The sequence below is a fragment of the Hippopotamus amphibius genome, chromosome 11 (genome assembly GCF_030028045.1).
Source record: "Hippopotamus amphibius kiboko isolate mHipAmp2 chromosome 11, mHipAmp2.hap2, whole genome shotgun sequence".
Taxonomy (NCBI): domain Eukaryota; kingdom Metazoa; phylum Chordata; class Mammalia; order Artiodactyla; family Hippopotamidae; genus Hippopotamus; species Hippopotamus amphibius.
The window spans coordinates 2,034,982-2,055,078 of NC_080196.1; the positions used below are offsets into that span (position 1 = coordinate 2,034,982).

The 20,097-nt window shown below is 45.9% G+C and overlaps 1 protein-coding gene across 7 annotated transcripts in view; it reads left to right on the forward strand.

Annotated features, from left to right (window-relative positions):
* The window catches only part of RIPK1 (receptor interacting serine/threonine kinase 1), a 46,762-nt gene extending 26,883 nt beyond the window's left edge, over nt 1–19,879 (forward strand). For all 7 annotated transcript variants that reach the window (XM_057698841.1, XM_057698840.1, XM_057698843.1 and 4 more), the window contains 8 exons: nt 1,618–1,755; nt 3,051–3,282; nt 5,262–5,411; nt 9,694–9,770; nt 12,679–12,769; nt 13,648–14,217; nt 15,111–15,263; nt 17,241–19,879. In XM_057698841.1, coding sequence (XP_057554824.1) covers nt 1,618–1,755; nt 3,051–3,282; nt 5,262–5,411; nt 9,694–9,770; nt 12,679–12,769; nt 13,648–14,217; nt 15,111–15,263; nt 17,241–17,527 — 1,698 coding nt within the window. In that variant the 3' untranslated portion in view covers nt 17,528–19,879. The remainder of the gene's footprint in view (nt 1–1,617; nt 1,756–3,050; nt 3,283–5,261; nt 5,412–9,693; nt 9,771–12,678; nt 12,770–13,647; nt 14,218–15,110; nt 15,264–17,240) is intronic.
* The last annotated feature ends 218 nt before the right edge of the window (nt 19,880–20,097 follow it).

Consider the following 20,097-nt stretch of genomic DNA (forward strand, 5'->3'; position numbering starts at 1 on the left):
CTTGACCTTCCGTGCTCAGAAGGTGGCCCTGCCCTCCACTCAGCACCTGCAGACAGGTGTCCATCCCTCCCGTGGAGGGTCCTCTCTAGATCTCAGGGTTATAGGTGGCTTTTGTCAGCCACTCACAGACCCACAGTTCAGAGGCAGGCACTGTCTTCCGAAAGCAGGATGGTCTGATGTGGGGTGTGTGCATACTGGATTACAGTTAAAGATGGGTGGGTTGATTGATTAGAAGATGTACACTGTAAATGACTGTATGAGAAGATGGAACATTAGTGATTGCATTTTGATGCCATTGAAGAAACTTATAGGTTAAATATAGAACATTAGAATAACAATGCTGGATAAGGAAGGTCTAGAACAGGAAGACTAATATTGTTTACCAAAGACAAATAACTTTAAAGCATTTTCGAAAGTGTATGCACCTGTTAAGAGCAAGGCCTTGTGCTCTTTGCTCAGGAAGCAACAGCAAGTGTGACACAGGCGCGTAATGGGACAGGCCAGGAGGTGACTGTCTGGTGCGCTGGTATTTTGATAGGCACCCTCACAGCGAGCTGTGGGACCGCAGAGGAGGGGCTCTCTCCCCAGCATGGGATGGTTGGGCAGGGATTCCACAAGGAGGAGGCTGGAGTGGGAGTCTGACAGACAAACAGAGAACTGGGGACAAGTCAGCGTTCCAGGCAGGGGAAAGGGCATGAGGGAAGGAACGGGAGGCGAGGTGGGCACGGAGGTGGGGTGGGCACGGAGGCGGGGTGGGCACGGAGGCGGGGTGGGCATGGCAGAGATTGCGTGGGGGGGCGGGGCGGGGCTAGGACTGTCCTTAAGCAGATGTTACCCCCGTCTTCTTCAACCCCCCACCCCCCAGCTGCCTGAGGCTATGTCAGTTTTCCAATTCCTATTAAGCCGGACAGATCTCACAGATAGCTGTGGGGAAGGGTAAAGATAGTCACTTAGAGGTTGTATTGTAACTTGAGCAGATTGCTCTTCCCCAAATGAGATATGATCCTTGAAGCAAGTAGGGATTTTGATTGGGAGATAAATCGTTTGGGACCGGAGACATTCTGCAGGATCAGGCTAAGATAAAGTGTGCCAGTTGAGGCTTAAGAAGAAATTCAGGAGGATGTACGGGAGAGAAACAGGAAGAGGGAAAAGAAGGGGATCTACTTTGCATGCTCATAATTTTTTCCTAAATCCAAAGGTATACCAAGGAAAAAGGCAGAATCTCTGGCTTTTTTTTTTTTTATGTTGGTGATCAGGCTACTAATACGGTAGCCACATGATGACTTAAGATGTTTGGGGGGTTGACCTGGACATCTAACTCCCATCATTTAAAGTTTTTTCTTGTTTATCAACAACTAACATACACATACATTTTTAGGAAACAGCCTTTTGTAAGCTAGGCACTGCATACACACACACACACATACACACACACACATACACACACACAGAGTGAGAATTTGTGTTTTTCAGTGTTAAGCAAAACTAATGTTAATTGCTTTAATAGAAACTGGAATCATCTATATTAACATTGATATTCATATAACTGGAGTATAGTTGTGAGAGTGACCGAGAATCTACCTTTCCATTTCATGGACTTACTCTCACTCATTTTAGATCAGCATCCCTCTCTCTGTGAAAGGAAGGATAATTATGGAGACCATTGAAGGAATGTGCTACTTACACGGAGAAGGTGTAATACACAAGGACCTCAAGCCAGAAAATATCCTCGTTGATGGCAACTTTCACATTAAGGTAAACCGTAATTGAGGCTTCTGGAGGATTGGGGTGATTTTAGTTTTAATTGTGCACTGTAAATCCACTTTCAAACATGATATATGCTAAAAGAAGCGCTAGCTTGGCTTATAACTGATAACCGTGGCACCAAAAAGCTCTACCAAGGAATGGAAAGAAAGATACAGACGTGATGGAGTTGATATTTTTTATTTATTCATTTACTTTCATCTTTTTAAAAAGTCAGTTTCCTTGCGTAAACTCTCTTTCCACTGTAGTAAAAGGAAGAAGGGGAAGGGATTTTTCTCTTGTTCACACAAGAGCAAGCGTTAACTAGGTGGAGTATCCCATCTAGCTGGCTCTGGCGACAGGCATTGAGCTCAAGCACCCGAAAGGGGAAGTGGGGTCTGGGGGAGGACTCAGGAACTGCTTACACAGGCATCCCTTTCCCAGAAGATTCCGCTTCTAATCTCTGTTCTAGTCCTGGACGGGGATTTTTATTCTTATGTCTGTGAAAGAAGGTTCTGCTTTACATTAGTAACTTATCTCTTGTGTTCTGGGTTAGAACTTGAGGATTTTAGATCATCACATGCCAGAAATAATCCCCAAATGCTTGGATTCCTGGAGGCAAAAGTGAAACTGTCACCTCTGATTTCTTAACTGTATCGTTCTGTCATGTTGCCCTGCCACCTCCCTCTCTGTTCTTTGTCTGACCTTGGTATTTTTTCTTTGCTTTTTTGTCTGTTTTTCCCTCCTTCTCATGCCTTTTTCTCTTAGGTTCAGGCTCCCAACTCAGAACAGGTAGCTCCGCAGTCCTTATCCTCCGTGTGCCTTTGGGATCCTCGGAAATTGGCATCCGTGGGCTTCCGGACACCTTTGGGGAAAATAGAAGGTGCGGTACCACCTGCTATACAAACCTGCTGAGAAGAAAGTACCTGGTTTTTTCCTAGCCACAGAAATAATTGGAAAATACATGCAGAATAAATGAGGAATTAGAACGAACATGTTTTGTTGTGGTTCATCTCAGAAACATCTTCTGCTTTTCTCCCCCCCATCCCCCCCCACCCCCAGGTTTTATTGCATAAGAACTGAAATACCAGAATTTCACACAGACATCTCTTAAAGGAGATTCTCCAGAGGCCGGAGGACATGCAGTTTCTACCAGCCTGTTCAGGAGTAGCTGTTTTAAACCTGCCTAGTGCAGCCATTTCTGGAGATGTTACTGTACCTCACATCTACTGGAGAAGCCCCACATTTAAAGACAAACCTGTCTTGCGTATAGCCTTCAACAATCCCGCTGGTTTGCTCTGTTGCAGATAGCTGATCTCGGCGTGGCTTCCTTTAAGACGTGGAGCAAGCTGACGAAAGAGGAGCGCCGCGAGCACAGGGAAGTGGACAGCGCCGCGAAGAAGAAGAACGGCGGCACCCTCCACTACATGGCTCCCGAGCACCTGAACGACGTCAACTCGCGGCCCTCGGAGAAGTCGGACGTGTTCAGCTTCGCCATCGTGCTCTGGGCCATCTTTGCCAACAAGGAGCCGTACGAGAGTAAGGATGGGCGGGGCGGTGGGGTCTGGGTACCGATCAGAGTGGCTCAGTGGAACAGCGGCCTCGGTCACGTCGGCTGAGACTGTTTATCAGTGTTTGCTCTTTTAACGTTATCTTACCCACTGGACTGTAAGCTCCCCGAGGGCCAGGACCACATCCAGTCCCTTCACTGCTCTGTCCACAGGGTCTGCACACACAGTGCTGGAACATAGTAGGTGCTCAGGAGGTGTTTGTTGAATGCACGAGTAATCACAGTTCAGGAGTCAGGGATCACAGGACGGACAGGAGCCTTGATAACACGTCTGAGCTTGGGAGGTGCTGCAACCTCCTGGAACCCTCCCGGACAGGACAGCCCGCTGCTTCGGCCTACGAGGGTCCTCTTGCAGGGCACACACTCCGTAGGCTCACGAGTCCACTAGCTGCTTCCTTCAGGAATTGTTTCTTTTTAGTACTTACTGCAGGCACTTTACTTGGAATTGAGAATATAAAGATGAAAGGGACATGGATCCATCCATAAGTAGCCATTCTTCAGTTTGTTAAGTACCTAAACCAATGGACATTGTCCTGCCATTCTTCCACGGGGATCATCAGCTCCCAAGGTTAACCATCACCTCTTTGCCGACACCTCCCAAATCTCCAGCTCTGGCCTGGATGTCCACTGTTAGTCAAACCCAGTCCACGTACCAGAGCAGCGTCCCCCAGAACCAAGTCCATCTTCTCCACACTGTCCTAGCAGCTCACTCAGCTTTGCTAGCTATTTGTTTGTTTGTTTGTTTGATTTTCGGCTGTGGCACAGCTTTGCTCTTATGTTCAGAAAATGGCATCTCCACCCACCCACCGAGCGGTCCAGCCTGAACCCTGAGGCATCCCAGACTCAACCCTGCCTCTCATCTCCCGCATCTAATCACACATCCAAACCTATGAGTTCGGGAATTCCCTAGCGGTCAGTCCCGTGGTTAGGACTCTGCGAGTTCACCACTGAGGGCCCGGGTTCAGTCCCTGGCTGGGGACTAAGATCCTACAAGCCTCGAGGTGTGGCTGGAAAAACAAACCAACAAACAAACAAACAAACTATGAACTCAAAGTGTATCTGACTCAAGATACATCCCCTTCACTCCATCGCCACAGGCCCTCTTAGGTCAAAGCCTCTGTATTTCTGTGGCAGCCTCCTCATGCCGCCTGCCGTTCACACTGCAGCCAAACCAGTCGTCCTGAAAGGCAGATCGAACCATCTCACTCATCTGTTTAAAGTCCTGCCAAGACACCCTTGACGTTCAGGATGAAGTTCAGGTTCCTCGGGGTAGAGTAGAGGGCCCTTTCTGATTTGGCCTTTGTTTCTCTCTCGGACCTTATTCCTCCCCTCGCTTCCCCTCGTCACTAAGCCCAGTTACACTGAACTGTTCGTAATTTCTCGGATGCTTCGTGATCTCTGCAGCTTACCGTCTATTCATATCCTGCTTTCCTGGCCTGAAATCCTCCTCCCCGAGTCCTCCTTCCCACTTCTTTACCTGGATAATTCCTGCTTATTTTTCTGGACTCAACAAAGCCTGCTCTGACCTTCCAGTCATGGTCATGGTACCAGAACCCTTTGTACTTACTTCTCGAATAGCCGTTACCACTCTGTGTTGTAAGTCACTCCTATTAAACTGAGCTCCTTCAAGGCAAGCGCTGTCCCATATTTTGTCTTTGCATTAAAATCTGGACTGTGGCATTGGCTTTATTCACATGTTCCGTTTGTTCTGCCAGGAGTCAGCTTTGCTGTGGATTCTGTCTTTCGTCTGCAGACACTATAAACTGCTGTTTGGTCGTCTCTGCAGGGGAACACATCAGCTTGCTGTCCCAGGGCCATCCTGCGCCTACCGGTTGCGGCAGCTGCACCGAAAGCGTACCCTGGCAGAGAGCGATCAGTGGCTCTGTCCAGCTCCTGTCACCCCTGCCTGAGAGGAGCAGGAGCAGACTGAAGTTCCTCTTTGTTTTAGATGCTATCTGTGAGCAGCAGCTGATAGTGTGCATCAGGTCTGGGAACAGGCCGGACGTGGAGGACATCATCGAGCACTGCCCGCGGGAGGTCATCGCCATCATGGAGCAGTGCTGGGCGGTGAACCCAGAAGACCGGCCGACGTTCGCTGGTGAGAACGTCTTCCGTGTCTCCCACGTGGTGGCCTTCCTAGCCAGACGCTGACAGGAAGTGGCTTTGAGTTTTCAGAAAAGTGTGCTCCACTTGTGATTTCAGACTGATTTTCTAGATTCCAAACACTTCGTTCGATGAAAAGTCGCCATCCCTCCCTAAAGTATGAGGGCATAGAAGGTCCTCTTGTTTCTTTGTGGGGGTTTTTTCCCATAATTAAATTTTTAAAAATTATGTTAAAAATATTCCTGACATCATTTACCATTTTAACCATTTTTAGGTGTACAGTCCAGTGGCATTTCAGTACGTTCACAATGTTTGCACCCATCACCACAGTCCGTCTCCAACACTTTCTCATCTTCCCTCACTGAGACAGTGTCCGTTAAACAGTAACCCCCCAGCTCCTCTCCCCCGTCATTCTGTTGTATCTGTGAATCTGGCTACTCTGGGTACCTCATATAAGTGGAATCCTGCAGCACTTGTCCTGACTGTGTGACTGGCTTGTTTCACTGCGCACAGTGTCTTCAGGGCTCATCCGTGTTGCAGCCTGTGTCAGAATCTCCACCCTTTTCACTGCCGAGTGGTTCTCTGTGGTACGCAGACCACACTTTGTCCATCTGTTCATTTGGTGGTGGATGCTGGGGTTGCTTCCATGGCCTTCTTGTTTCTTAGCTTCTTTTGCTTCGTTTCTCTCCCCTTGTGAAGCTGGCATCTCTGGAAATGTGATTTGGCATCTGGATTGGGCCAGCAGGAGGAGGGGAAGGAGAGGGACTGGGACACGGATGTTTGTCACATCCGTGTACCTCTTCTCCTGACACTGGCACAGACAGATACTTCCATCACCCCCAGGCTCCCTCCTGTTGCTCTTTTATAGGACTGAAGCTGCTGTAAATATTCATGTTACAGGGTTTTGTGTGAATATAAGTGTTTATTTCTCTGGAATAAATACCCAGGAGTGAAATAGCTATGTCATATGGTAGTTTCATGTTTAGTTTTTTGTTTGTTTGTTTTAAGAAACTGCCAAACTGGGAATTCATTATTGCTAACAAAAGAATGATAGCACAGAACTAAATATTTGGTTGTCTTTCTTGTCAGTTATTTGATTTATATCTTATTGGGAAAATACCATGATCCATTTTGAGTTAATTTTTGTATACGGTGTGAGACTTAGGTTGACGTTCGCTTTTTTTTTTTCTGCCTTGTTCCAACACCATTTGTTGAAAGGATGCCTTTTTCCCCTTACATTGTTTTTTCTCCTCTGTCAGAAATCAGTTGGGATGTTTGTGTGTGTCTGTTTCTGGGTTTCTGTGTTCTGGTCCATTAACTGACGCATCTGTCCCTGTTCCAGTACCTACAGTCGTAATTACTCTAGTGATGGCAAGTTCTTGAAACTGGGCAGACTGATTTCCTCCACTTTTTTCTTCATTTAAAAAATTATTTTAAACACTTTAGTTCCTGTCTTTCCGTATAAAATTTAGAAAAATCTTGTCTATATCTAAAAATAAAAAAATCTTACTGGGATTTTGATAGGAATTGTGTTAAACCTGTATATCCATTTGGGGAGAATTGACATCTTTACTGTCTTGAGTCTTCTAATCCATGAACACAATATTTCTCCATTTTTTTTAGATTGTCTTTGATTTCCTTTATCAGTGTTGTATAGTTCTTAGCATACAAGTCCTATATATACAGTTCCTTGTTTTTCAGCAGTTATAAGTAGTTTGTATTTTTTAATTTTATTTTATGTTTGGCTGCATTGGGTCTTCATTGCTGCATACAGGCTTTCTCTAGTTGTGGAGAGCAGGGGCTACTCTTTGTTGTGGTGTGTGGGCTTCAAATTGCAGTGGCTTCTCTTCTAGAGCACGGACTATAGGTGCGCAGACTTCAGTAGTTGTGGCTCATGGGCTCTAGAGCACAGGCTCAGTAGTTGTGGTGCGTGGGCTTAGTTGATCTGCAGCATGTGGGATCTTCCCAGACCTGGGCTCGAACCCATGTCCCCTGCATTGGCAGGCGGATTCTTAACCACCAGGGAAGACCAGTAGTTTGTATTTTTAACTTAGGTGGTCATTTGTTCATTGCTAGGATATAGAAATAGAGTTGATTTTTTGTATGTTAGTCTTATATCCTGTAACCTTGTTGAACTCACTGATTGATTCTAGGAGGTTTTTGGGAGATTTTTTTGGATTTTCATGTTGTCTCCAAATAGAGACAGTTTTATTTATTCCTTTCTGATCTGTTTGGTTTTTTTTTCCTTTTCTTGCTTTATTGCACTGGCTAGAATTTCCATTCATTTTTATTGTTCTGTTTTCCATTTCACTGACTTTCCTCTTTCTCCTCCATTCTGTGGTAGAGTTCACCCACTGAGCTTTTTATTTGGCTTATTTTATTTTTCAGTTCTAAAATTTCATTGAAATTTCTTTCATATCTTCTACTTTTTTTTTTAAGCTCTTTATTGGAGTATAATTGCTTCACACTGTTGTGCCAGTTTCTGCTGTACAATGAAGTGAATCAGCTGTGTTTACACATGTATCCCTATATCCCCTCCCTCCGGCGATACATATATCCTTCCCACCCTCCCTTATCCCACTCCACTAAGTCATCACCCATCATCGAGTTGATCTCCTTGTGTTACACAGCAGCTTCCCACTAGCTGTCTATTTTACGTTTGGTGGTGTATATATGTCAATGCTATTCTCTCACTTCATCCCAGCTTCCCCTTTGCCCCCAGCCCGTGTCCTCAAGTCCGTTCTCTACATCTTCTTCTACATCTTTATCGATGCTTTCCATGTTTTCATTTGTTTCAAGCTTATGCATGATTGCTTATTGAAGCATTTTTATCATGGCTGTTTAAAAATCTTTGATGTATAATCCTAACACCTCTGTCACCTGGGTGTTGGCATCTGTTGTCTTTTGTCATTCAGTGTGTGACCTTACTGGGTCTCAGTATGATGAATGCTTTTTTATTGAAACTTGTACATTTTCTTACTATGTTATGAGATACTGGATCTTCTGTAAGCCTTCTGTTTTTAGCTGGCTCTTCCTGACATGGCTTTGACACAGAAAGGGTGACTGTCTCCATGTTAGTGCGAGCTGGAAGGACGTCCAGGTTCCCCCCAGGCCCTTTTGACACATGAAGCGGGAGGCTCCTCACCACTGCTGGTCCAGGTTGAGGGTTCCAGTGGAGTCCGCACGGCCTCTGTTGACACCGCGACGGATGTGAAGGTCCCGCCGCACCCACGGCCTCTTCTGTTCGTTCCCCGCTGGGAGGGGGAGGGAGCACCTCCCCACTGCAGGGTGAGGAGGCACGGGCAGTCTGCCCTTGTTGTCCACCGACACGGCAGCAGGGAGGGCTCATCACCGCCTGGCCAGGAGGAGTGCTCTGGCCTCCTGTGTGGCCTTCTCTGACGTCACCCTGGTGCGGTGTTGGAGCGCCCTGTGACTGTCTTCTGAGGGTGGCAGTCCCAGCTCCCCACTCAGGGTCTCCTGGCGGGGTGGGAGATGGAGTCACAGGTTTGTCTGTGGCACGTGGCTGCAGGGTGCTTACTGACGAACCGCTCTGTCGTGCTAGGCTGCCCCTTGCTTCGCCCTCTGGCCAGAAAGAACAGGCTTTCACTGGGCTTTTTTTGTCGGGTTGCCAGCTTCTTCAGGTCCAAATCTGAGATCTGTGCGGCAAAAAAAAAAAAAAAATCCAGTAAGCTCACTGCCATGTCTCTCCTCAGATCCCAGAGTCCCTAGCTTGTCTGCCTTTGTCTCTCCTCCTTTCAGAGTCTCCTTATGTTTGTTTTATATATAATATAACGTATAGGGGTTCTTGTTGTACTTAGTGGGAGAAATAAGGAGAGGTATGTCTATTCCATCCTCCCAAAAGTGGAAGTTACCCTTTTCTTTTAAGGCTAACAGTGCTAACTTTATACCAAATCTTTATTCTGAGTATTCCATCCTATAATAACTCTGATGCCAAAGGGACAGAAACAAGGAGTCCACCCATCCTTTTTCATTTGGAAATTAACGTGTATTAGGTAGGGCGTTGTGCTGCCAAGAAACTACAGACTATTAGGCAGGAGCCCTTGGCTTCCAGTGATATTCTGTCCCTTGTTCTGTCTGCACAATACTTAATCTTCTTAGTCTCTTTATGAACGTCAGTGATTTGGTGTTTAAATTTATATTTTACTGCTTTGCCCACAGATTAAGGTAAGTAATTCAAAAATAATAGACGGCTAATTTTTAATTTTATTTTAGAAAATACTTAAGAAATTTAAAGTACTATTTTTTTTTATCTATAGACATTGAAGAAAAATTTAGGCCTTTCTATTCAAATCAATTAGAAGAACACGTAGAGGAGGATGTGAAGAGTTTAAAGGTAGGTAACATAGGTGCTCACAGTGTTAACATATTAAAGCATATATGTTGTCACCATGAAAACCAAAGCATTATACTTTATTACTGAGATTTGAGGTAACCTAGTTTGGTAACCACAAAAAAACAAAATGAGCAGTTTTATGCAGATATCATTGAGTTGGCATACCAGACCCATTCCCCTGTCAGAACTAATGAAATGAAAGAAAATAAATCTAGCGATATGAAAACAAAAGCACAAGATTACTGGAATAGGATGGAAAGTACCATAGGTGGATCAGTCATTTTGAGGAATTCTTGAAGGATGAAAAGCCAACAGAATTATATCCATTGAGACATATAACAAGAAACAAGTTTTAAAAGGCACACCCAAACCTAGTGCTCAAGAAGTACTGGACGAGGAGGTCTGGGGCCAGTGTGTAGAAACAGCAGATGGTCACGTGGGACCTTGGCAGGCGTTGTCATTGGGGGCCATGGTCGTGTCAGGTGTAAACGTTGGCTCCTCCCCCTGATTCCTCGTGCTGAGCAGCAGATGGGAGCAGCCTGTGCCCAGGACCAGAGCAGTGAGTCTGGTGGCTGGGTCAGAGAGGCAAGTCAGAGGCCCATCAGCAAAGAGGAACAGCGACCTCGCCTCTCACACACTCAGGAAACAAGCTGTTGGCATCAGTCTCACAGCAACATACTGCTGTAGTCATGAAAGGGAGGCTACAGTAAATACAGCAGGCAGGCAGACAGAGATTTTAAGCTACACACACACATACACAATCAGACAGTCAAGAATTGCCAGACTTCTGAGGGGTACCTACCCTATAAAAGAGAGGTATCCAATGCAAACCAAGAAAGTAATCAAAAGGACATCAGGAAAGATAGTCACTAAGGCAAAAAAGCTTTACTGCAGCAATCAGGACTATTTCATAATGATAAAAGTTTCATTTTACCAGGAACGCGATAACAGCTTTAAGTACATTGACCCTTGAACAACACAGGTTTGCACCGCCTGTTCATTGCAGCACTGTTTACAGTAGGCAGGACGTGGACACAGCCCAAACGTCCGACGACAGGTGGATGGATAAAGCAGATGTGGTGCACGCATACGAGGGAATATTGAGTATTATCACTTCCATCGGGGAAAAAGTTTTTTCTTTTTTTTTATTGTAGTCAGATATACATAACATAAAATTTACCATCTTAACCCCTTTTTAAGTATACGATTCAGTGGCATTAAGCACACTCAGTGTTGTGCCACCGCGACCAGTATCCATGTGCATTTTTACCATCCAAACAGAAACTCTCTGTCCCAGACAGCAACTCCCCGTTCCTCCCTCTGCCCCACCGCTGGTAGCCTCTGTTCTGTTTTCTGTCTCTATGCATTTGACTAGTCTAGGTGCCTCCCAGACGAGGGATCATACAATATCTGTCTTTTTTGTGTCTAGCATATTTCCCTTAGCGTAATGTGTTCAAGGTTCATCCGTTGTGTACCAGGTATCAGAACTACATTCCTTTTAAGGCTGAATAATATTCTGTGGTACGTATGTGTCCCATTTTGATTATTCATTCATCTGTTGATGGACACTTGAGTTGTTTCCACCTTTTGTCTATAATGAATAATGCTGCTGTGAACATCGGTGTACAAATATCTTTTTGAGTCCCCGCTTTCAATTGTTTTGGGTATATACCTAGCAGTGGAGCTGCTGGATTGTACAATAATTATCTGTTAACCATTTGAGAAACCATCAGACTGTTTCGCATAACATCGACCCCATTTTACATCCCCACCATCAATCCACACGGGTCCCGATTTCTCTCCCTTCTCACTGACACCTTTCATTTTCTGGGATTTCTGTTTTGTTTTGATAATAGCCATTCTGATGAATGGTGGTTTTGATTTGCATTTCTCTTTGAGTAATGATGTTGAGCATCTTTTCATGTGTTTCTTGGCCATCTGTATATCTCCTTTGGAGAAATACCTATTCAAGTCCTTTGCCTGTTTTTAAAGTAGGATGTTTGTTTTTTGTTGTTGAATTACAGGAATTCTTTATATAGTCTGGCTATTCATCCCTTATATTTATATGATTTACAAAATTTTCCCCTATTCTGTGGGTTGTTTTTTCTCTCTCTTGATAGTGTCCTTTGATGTACAGAAGATTTTAATTTTGTTGTAGTCCAGTTACCTATTTTTATTTTGTTTCTTGTGCTTTTGGTGTTAGATTCAAGAAATCATGGTCAAATCCAAAGTTATGAAGCTTTCCCCCGTTTTCTTATAGTTATGTCGTTTTATCTCTTAAGCTTAGGTATTTGATCCATTTGAGTTAATTTTTATATATGTTTGTGTATGTTGAAAGGTAAGGCTCTAACTTCATTCTTTTACATGTAGATACCAGTGTTCCCCCATTGAATGATCTTGGCCCCTTTGTCAAAAATCAGTTGGCCGGGGACTTCCCTGGGGGTCCAGTGGTTAAGACTCGGTACTTCCACTGAAGGGGGCAAGAGTTCAGTCCCTGGCTGGGGAAACAGGATCCCACGTGCTATGTGGCCTAAATAAATAAATAAAAATAAAAGTAAGAAATCAACTGGCCATATATGCAAGGGTTTCTTTCTGGGTTCATGATATTCCATTGGTCTGTGTGTCTTTCCTTAGGCCAGTACCATACTGTTTTGATGACTGTAGCTGTGTAGTGAGTTTTGAAATTAGGAAGGGTGAGCCCTCCAACTTTGTTCTTTTTTAAGATTGTTTTGGCTATTTAGGGGAAAAAAGCTTATTTCAGTAAAAAATATTTACTGCTTGTAAGAGCTATGTGACGTTCCTAGCTTCTGAAAAATTCGTTCTTCTTATAACAATTTTCTGGAACTTTTTTGCCAACCCAGTATTTTCTGCTGCTTACTGAAGTATGTCTTCATGCTCTCAATTTTAGAAAGAGTATCCGGACCAGAGTGAAGTCGTGAAGAGGATGCTGTCCCTCCAAATTGACTGCGTAGCAGTATCTCCAAGCAGGTCAAATTCAGGTAACTTATACTGTGGTTGAAAATCTGTGTATTCACTTGTTTGTTTGCTCATTCACTCACTCTGCTGTCTAAAATTCTATTTACAAGTATATTGAGAGACAGAAGAAGCTATAAAATTTAACACCTGCCTTAAAGGAATTTCTAACATATTCAGAGTTAAGATACATATATTTGAAATATTAGGTGACAACATGTTCACCAGAATCATAAAGTATCCTAAACACAAGAGGCCTGATACATTTGATAGGGAGGAAGTGAAAGCTCAGGAAAAAGATAGGAACATTTGTGGGAGCAAAGTTCCTTGAGAAGGTCCGGGATGGGACTGGGTCCAGGGTACATGCGGAGAGGTTGCTCTCAGATTCAAGCAGGGATACTTTTTTTGTTATAACAGAAGGGAAAGCTGAGTATACGCTACTGAAGCCACTCATCAGCTCTCTGTTCTGGGGCACATTACTTACCTTCTTGTAAGCCTCGTCCATCGTTGTGATAATAATTGCTCCTCCTCTTACAGGGCTTTTAAAGAATGCAAGACTCTATGGAAGTGCTTAGCACAGGGCTGCTGCGGTTCCTCCTTCCCAGCCTGCGTCCCACCAAGGGGACACCTTCTCTGCTCTGACACAGGCCCCTCTTCCTTGGTCATTCCTGCAACACCCCCTTTTCTGCTGCTTGGGTAGAACTCCCGTGCTCTCACACTGCCAGGCAGGGACGACGGCTTCCTACCTATGGAACTCGCAGGAGGAAGACCGCCTGTAAACACTTTTTATTTGTTCTCAAAGTTTTCAGTGTGCTACTCCAAGGATTCATGATGGTGCTCAGGTTTTGTTTCAGTTCTTAATGTTTCACAAGACTCTTTCCGACGCTGATTCGTTTCTTTTCAGCCACAGAACAGCCCGGTTCGCTGCATAGTTCACAGGGCTTCGGGATGGGTCCTGTGGAGGACTCCTGGTTTGCTCCTGCCCCAGAGTACCAGCAGGAGGAGGACGACCTCCGCCTGCTCGGGAAACTCGAGGAGGAGGCCCACTACCACCTGTATGGCAGCCGCATGGACAGGCAGAGAGAAGAGCAGCCCAGGCCAAACGTGGCTTACAGCAGAGAGGAGGAGAGGAGGCGGAGGGTCTCCCATGACCCTTTTGCAAAGCAGACACCTTATGAGAACGCTCAGAACCCAGGGCTAAAAGGCCTCACTTACTCCGGCGCGACCAATTGCAGTAACGCAGCACAGCAACCGACAGGGCTGACCAGCCAGCCCCAGGTACTGTACTGGAGCAACGGATCATGTAGGCCATTCACTTTTGGAGCAAGACCACTGGATCTGGGCGCCGCAGGTCCAGGAGTTTGGTATGGGCGAAATCCAGGCCACAGGCCAAGCCTGTATAAAACTCCAGTGCCTGAGACCAACCTGCTGGGAAACACACCCACCATTCCATTCAGCTCCTTGCCATCAAGAGGTAACAGGCCTTTCAGGCACACTATTCTATTTTTTAAATTTTCCTGAAAATAAAGCAGCCATTCGCTCTGTCGCACAGTGTGAGGTGACAAAGGACAGGTTGTTTGGCGTCTTCAGCTGCCAGACGCACCTCGCCACCCTGGAATAGCCTCCAGCAGGCCACTCGGCCTGGGCTCTGTTTGGGTGGGAGTCACTGCAGCTGCCACAGGCACTGGCTCACAGGTCCTTGTGTGTGGCGGGCACCTTCTGCACCAGCCCGCAGCTCGGGAGCCCCGCTCTGTCCAGGCTCTGATGTAGTGAAGGTATCTGCTCGCGTTCTTTCGCTTGCTTGCCATTTTCTGAAGGTAAGGAATAAGTCTTGGGTACTTCCATTTCTCATCTCATGCAGGCCGAAGCCGGCCGTTTGTCATGAAAACCACATTGTTGGGCACCTCTCACCACCGTCCACCTCCAGAGCTCTTTCCTCTTCCCAAACGGAAACTGCACCCACCAGACCATAACTCCCCATTCTCCTTCCTCCCCCAGCCCCTGGCAGCAGCCGTCCACATTCTGTCTCTATGAAGTTGATGACTCTAGGGACCTCATATAAGTGGAATCATTGTTTGCCCTTTTGTGACTGGCTTACTTCACTGAGCACAGTGTCCTCAAGGTTCCTCCATGTTACAGCCTGTGTCAGAATTTCCTTCCTTTTTAAGGCTGAATAACGTTCCATTGTATGGATGGACCTCATTCTGTTTATCCATTCATCTGCTTTTTAAAGAAGAAAATTTCAAAGGGTCGCATAGAATAAGCAACTTAAGCATTTGCAGTAAAGCCCTGCCCCTTTACCATGTAGTACCTTTTTCTCTTGCTTTCGGTCTAGATGTACTTACCTGTGTGTTTCTCTCTAATCAGATGAGTCTATGAAATATACCATATACAACAGTTCTGGCATTCAGATTGGAGACAATAATTATATGGACATTGGAGGAATGGGTTCATCATTAGTGGACAGCATGTACGTGAACTTGAAAGAAGAGCCAGCTTCTAAGTACCAAGATATCTTCGGTAAGATGCCCTTGAAGGACCCATCGTATGGTAACCTTGAACTTTCTTACTCACCTAATATTTCTCTGATTATTCTTCCTGTAAGTGCCCTATCTTTCCTTTCTAAAATAGCTCTATAATTTCCATATAATTTCTTTGTAACTTATTTATGTTTACCGTGGAGATAATTAGAATATCTAATTCATGGATTTGCTGTGAAAGTTAAACGAGTCAGTGGGAATAAAAGAGCTTCATGCACTGCCTGGCACGTAGTGAGATCTATAGAAGTGTTAAACTCATCACCATCATCGTCCCATCATACTACCACCTAGACCTAGGAGCAGCAGCTCCCTCAGGTCCTCCTCAGAGGGGATTCTGGAAAAGATAGAAGACTGTGCCCTCCACTGCACTTGCATAGGAAACGTTAAGAGCTTTCTCTTATGGGGTTCCACCACCCAGCCTTGTAACACTAATCCCAAAACACAGACTGGGAAGAGCAGTCGTGAGGCCAAAGCAATGGGGTTTAAGAACCCAGCTTTCTCATTAGCTGGCTGTTCTCCTTACTCAGCCCTGCAGTAAATACCTTACTTTCCTCCACCACACACAGAAAAAAAGAACCCAGCTTTCTAATTAACCCCAGCATTGGCAATTTTTTTAAAATCAAGGGCCAGATAATAAATGTTTTAGGCTTCACTGGCCCTGAGGTCTCTGTCGCAGCTTCTCAGTTGACACTGTAGGACAACAGCAGCTACAGACAGTGCGTACACGAATGGTCATGGCTGTGTTCGAATAAAACTTTGTTTATGAAAACAAGCAGTGGGCCGGGTTTAGCCCGTGGGCCATGGTGTGATAATCCCTGGTCTAACCCATTTGAAGACTAGTCTTTAAAATACTAGAGCAGAGTTTCCTAACTGTTGGGGTGACGGGTACCTTTGAGAATCTGATTAAACCCAGGGTCCCTCTTCTGGCGAAGTATTGACAAAATTTTGGACGGCTGACGTCCAGTGGTGATGGCGGAAGCTGCCTTGTGGGGAGCTGGGGGGAAATGAGGTGTCTCTTCCTTATGTTCAGCTTACTGAGGTCAGATGAGGATCAAGGAATATGGCTTGTTTTTGGTGTGGTGCTGGTTTTGTACTTTCATTTTGCTTCGTTCTATTATTTTTATGAAAGCCTGAGAAGAAGGAACCAGTAGAAAGAGAGAGGTTATGGCTATAGGAGAAAAGAGGACAGCGCTTGGGGTGGGGGAGGGATGAGCCCCCAAACACCTCATCCATTGAAAGACAGGGCAAGGCAGTGCAATCAAACCAGCTCACACGCGGTGGTCTCCGTTTCCTTGATTAAGAGGAAAGCAAACTCTTCAGAAAGAGAAAAACAAATATCATATATTAACACATATATGTGGAATATAGAAAAATGGCACACATCAGCCAGTTTGCAAGGCAGAAATAGAGACACAGATGTACAGAACAAACATATGGACACCACGTGGGGAAAGCAGGGAGGGTTGGGGGGGAATGAGTTGGGAGATTGGGATACCAAATAGTACACTCTAAATATATGCAGTTTATGGTATGCTAACTGTATCTCAATAAAAGTTCTTAAAAAAAAAAAAAAAGAGGAAAGCGAACTCTTGGGTGAAGGGTATCCTGAGTTGAGTGACCTTAATTCTGGCCAGATATAAGCAGAAAATGCCCAAAAGGAACAAAAATAGTGTTTTCCCCCTTTACATCAGGAAGGTGTAATATAAACAAGGGCTGTGGCTTAGGGTGTACAGAACAGCCTCTCAGCCAGAGGGGCTTTGTTCTCTAAGCTGTGGCTCGGAGCCGCCCCTCCCGGGAGGAAGAGGTTCCTGCACCTGGGCTGGCAGACGGGAAGGGTCCCATCCGAGGAGCCAGCAGCCGGCCCGTGAAGAGGCCTCTTTTTCAGCGCCTCCCGTACTCTTCACTCATGCAGGTCTCTGAAGCTAGCTTGACGCCTTCTTTCTTCTCCACTCGGCAGATAATTCCACGAGTGTGACCGATAAACACCTGGACCCGGTGCGGGAAAATCTGGGAAAGCACTGGAAAAAGTGTGCCCGCAAGCTGGGCTTCTCTGAATCTCAGATTGATGAAATTGACCATGACTACGAGCGAGATGGACTAAGGGAGAAGGTCTACCAGATGCTCCAGAAGTGGCTGATGCGGGAAGGCAGCAAGGGGGCCACCGTGGGGAAGCTGGCCTTCGCGCTCTACCAGTGCTCCAGGAAGGACCTGCTCAACTGCTTGATCCGCCTCAGCCAGAGCTAAGCCCGTGGGAAGCCCACTGCCTCGGACCGCTCGGAATCCTTTCCTCCTGACGTGGGTTCTGTGTGTGCGAAAAGATCACTTCCTGCCTCTCACAGCGCGAGGATGGGAAACGGAACCTGCAGCAAACAGCCCACTATCCAGGGAGACCTATTCAGGGCCAAGGCCCAATCAGAAAAGCCTAATTGGGTTTTGAAAGGAAGAGAGATTTGAGGAAAATCGTTTTCTTTCAGATTGGTCCATAACCTTCGGTGATGCTGTTCATTCAGTTTCTTGGAGTTTTGTGGGAGCAAAGGAAAAAAGAAATTCAGAGAATCTAAACTAAATCAGCTATCTAATTCTGCAGTGTCTCCTCCACATGGGCTCCTGTTACAACCAAAGTCCCATAAAATGCTAAGTTCTCACCAAATGGGATTTCTTTGTATCACAGTTCATTCCAAAATTGTCGAGTCTGTTTTAACTTCGGGATCAAATTCTGTACGAGTCACTACAGACTTTAAGAATCATATGCAGTCTTCACTGTGTGAATTAACGGAAAGGAACTCAAGGAGGACGAAGAAGGGGGTAAAACAGGGGACAGGGGACACAGGTGGCAGACTTGCCCAGGCTGTCGTTGCACGGAACTGCCACTAACGGTGACCGACGCGTACAAAGGTTCTTTCCAAGCATTCTGACACTTTATGTATGTTTCCAACCTGCATGCCCTGAAGAGGGAGCAGGTGCGCAGGGAATAGCCGTCTCTTCAGCCCTGGCTGCGGCGGGAGCCCCAGGGCAGGTTACTGTTGAGCAGCTTCCTCAGTTTCCCCCAGGGTACTGTGGAAATTTTTTTTTTTTTTTCTGTGAGCTAGGCCGAAAAAGGACACCTGCAGAGTCTGCTAGTTGTGCCTTTAGCACGCAACCTTTCCGAGCCCGCCTGAGATCAAGAACGAGTGAAGGAACTCGAGGGCTGGAAGACGGGCGTGGCCACGTCGCCCGGCATTGCTGGCAGCACTTTGCTGGACGGAGGGGGTGTGCCCCTGTGCTCAGCCCTCCCTGGAGGCAGGCAGGCAGGCAGGCAGGCAGACAAGGGTGCAGTGCGGTCCGCTGGCTGCCAGAACGGATTCTAGTGTTTGGTGGGTCAATAACAGTATCGTTGGTTCTGATTCTAAATCTCCTCCAGTCCCAGCAGACACACACACAACCACTGACGTGGTGCGGCCAAGCAAAACTTCTCAACCTTGGCATCATTGGCGTCTCGGGCCGGATGATTCTTTGTCGTGGGGGCATCCTGTGCACTGTAGGGTGTTTGGAAGCAACCCTGGCCTCTCCCCACGAGATGCCAGTAGTGCTGTTCTCCCCCTCCTCCCATCCCTAGTTGTGGCAAACAGAACTCTCTCTGGATATTGCCAGATGTTCCCTGGAGGGGCAAACCTGCCCTAGCTGAAGACAGCACTGCTATAAAGCAGTGAACCTGTTTTCTTCCCCACTCATGTCCAGGCTCGCTGCTGAGCTGCCACACAGTGTTGGGTCACATGGCCCAAAAGGAAAACTGGAGGGAAACAGCCCCAGGCTTGCTGCGGGGGCTGGATGGTTTCTTTCCTCAGTGCATCCCTTGTACCTCTCTTCTGAATTCTCTAAATTCCAAAGAGGTCGCATGATCCATGTTCAGAGGCAAAAAGGTGTTTTTAATGGACTTTTTAATACAAAATTTTGTGCCTGAAATATAAGCCACTGAAATGATGTATTTGTATAAATGAAACAGTCTGAGATTCTCCACTGTGACTGTACCACGTGGGTTGGCATTTCTTTTTCACCCCTGCTACTGGCAGGAGAGGGGAAGGTGGTGATAAAAGAGGAGCTTCTGGACATTGCATTTTGGCTTTCAGGATGAAACTCCCACTGCCCCGTGAGCCTGCAGCACTGCTGTCCTTCAGAGCTGGCTCAGAGGCCCTTCCTTCAGCCCCTACTCTCTAAAAACTTGGCTGAAAAGGGCCAAATTTATATCTGAAGAGTTTCAATACATGGTGCAAGCACCACAGAAACACTAGTCTTGGGCAGAAACCAGCTAAATGAGACAACACAGACTACAACACGAGAATCCATTCTTGGCTCCGAGAAAGGTATTCAGACCCTAAGGTTGATGCTTGTAAGTAAGACCCACTTCCAGGCCCCACATCCTGTTCAGCAGTGTCTCCACTTGTTGCTACGGTGATGACCTTTGCTTTGGGTCCATAATATGAAGTTAGATCTTCAGCAACAAGAAAAGGAGTTATTTCTCACAAAACATTTTAAGCAGTATTTTGATGTACATTTTAATGTGTTTATTTTAAAAAGTTTTTCTAATTACAACAATCATTAAATAAAAATAGGTCTTTATGGTCAAGGTTTTTAGAAGCATCTGATTGCAAAGAGATCACTGAAGGACTAGTTCTATGATATAATCCAGGCCCAGGGTTCTGAAATCGAGCAGGGTTAAATTCCCCTCTGCAGCTCTAGCTGTATACCTGGGGCCAGCTTCCTAACTTCTCTTAGCCTCAGTTTCCTCATCTGTAAATAGGGAACAGTACATAAGGTTGATGTGAGGATTAAACTAA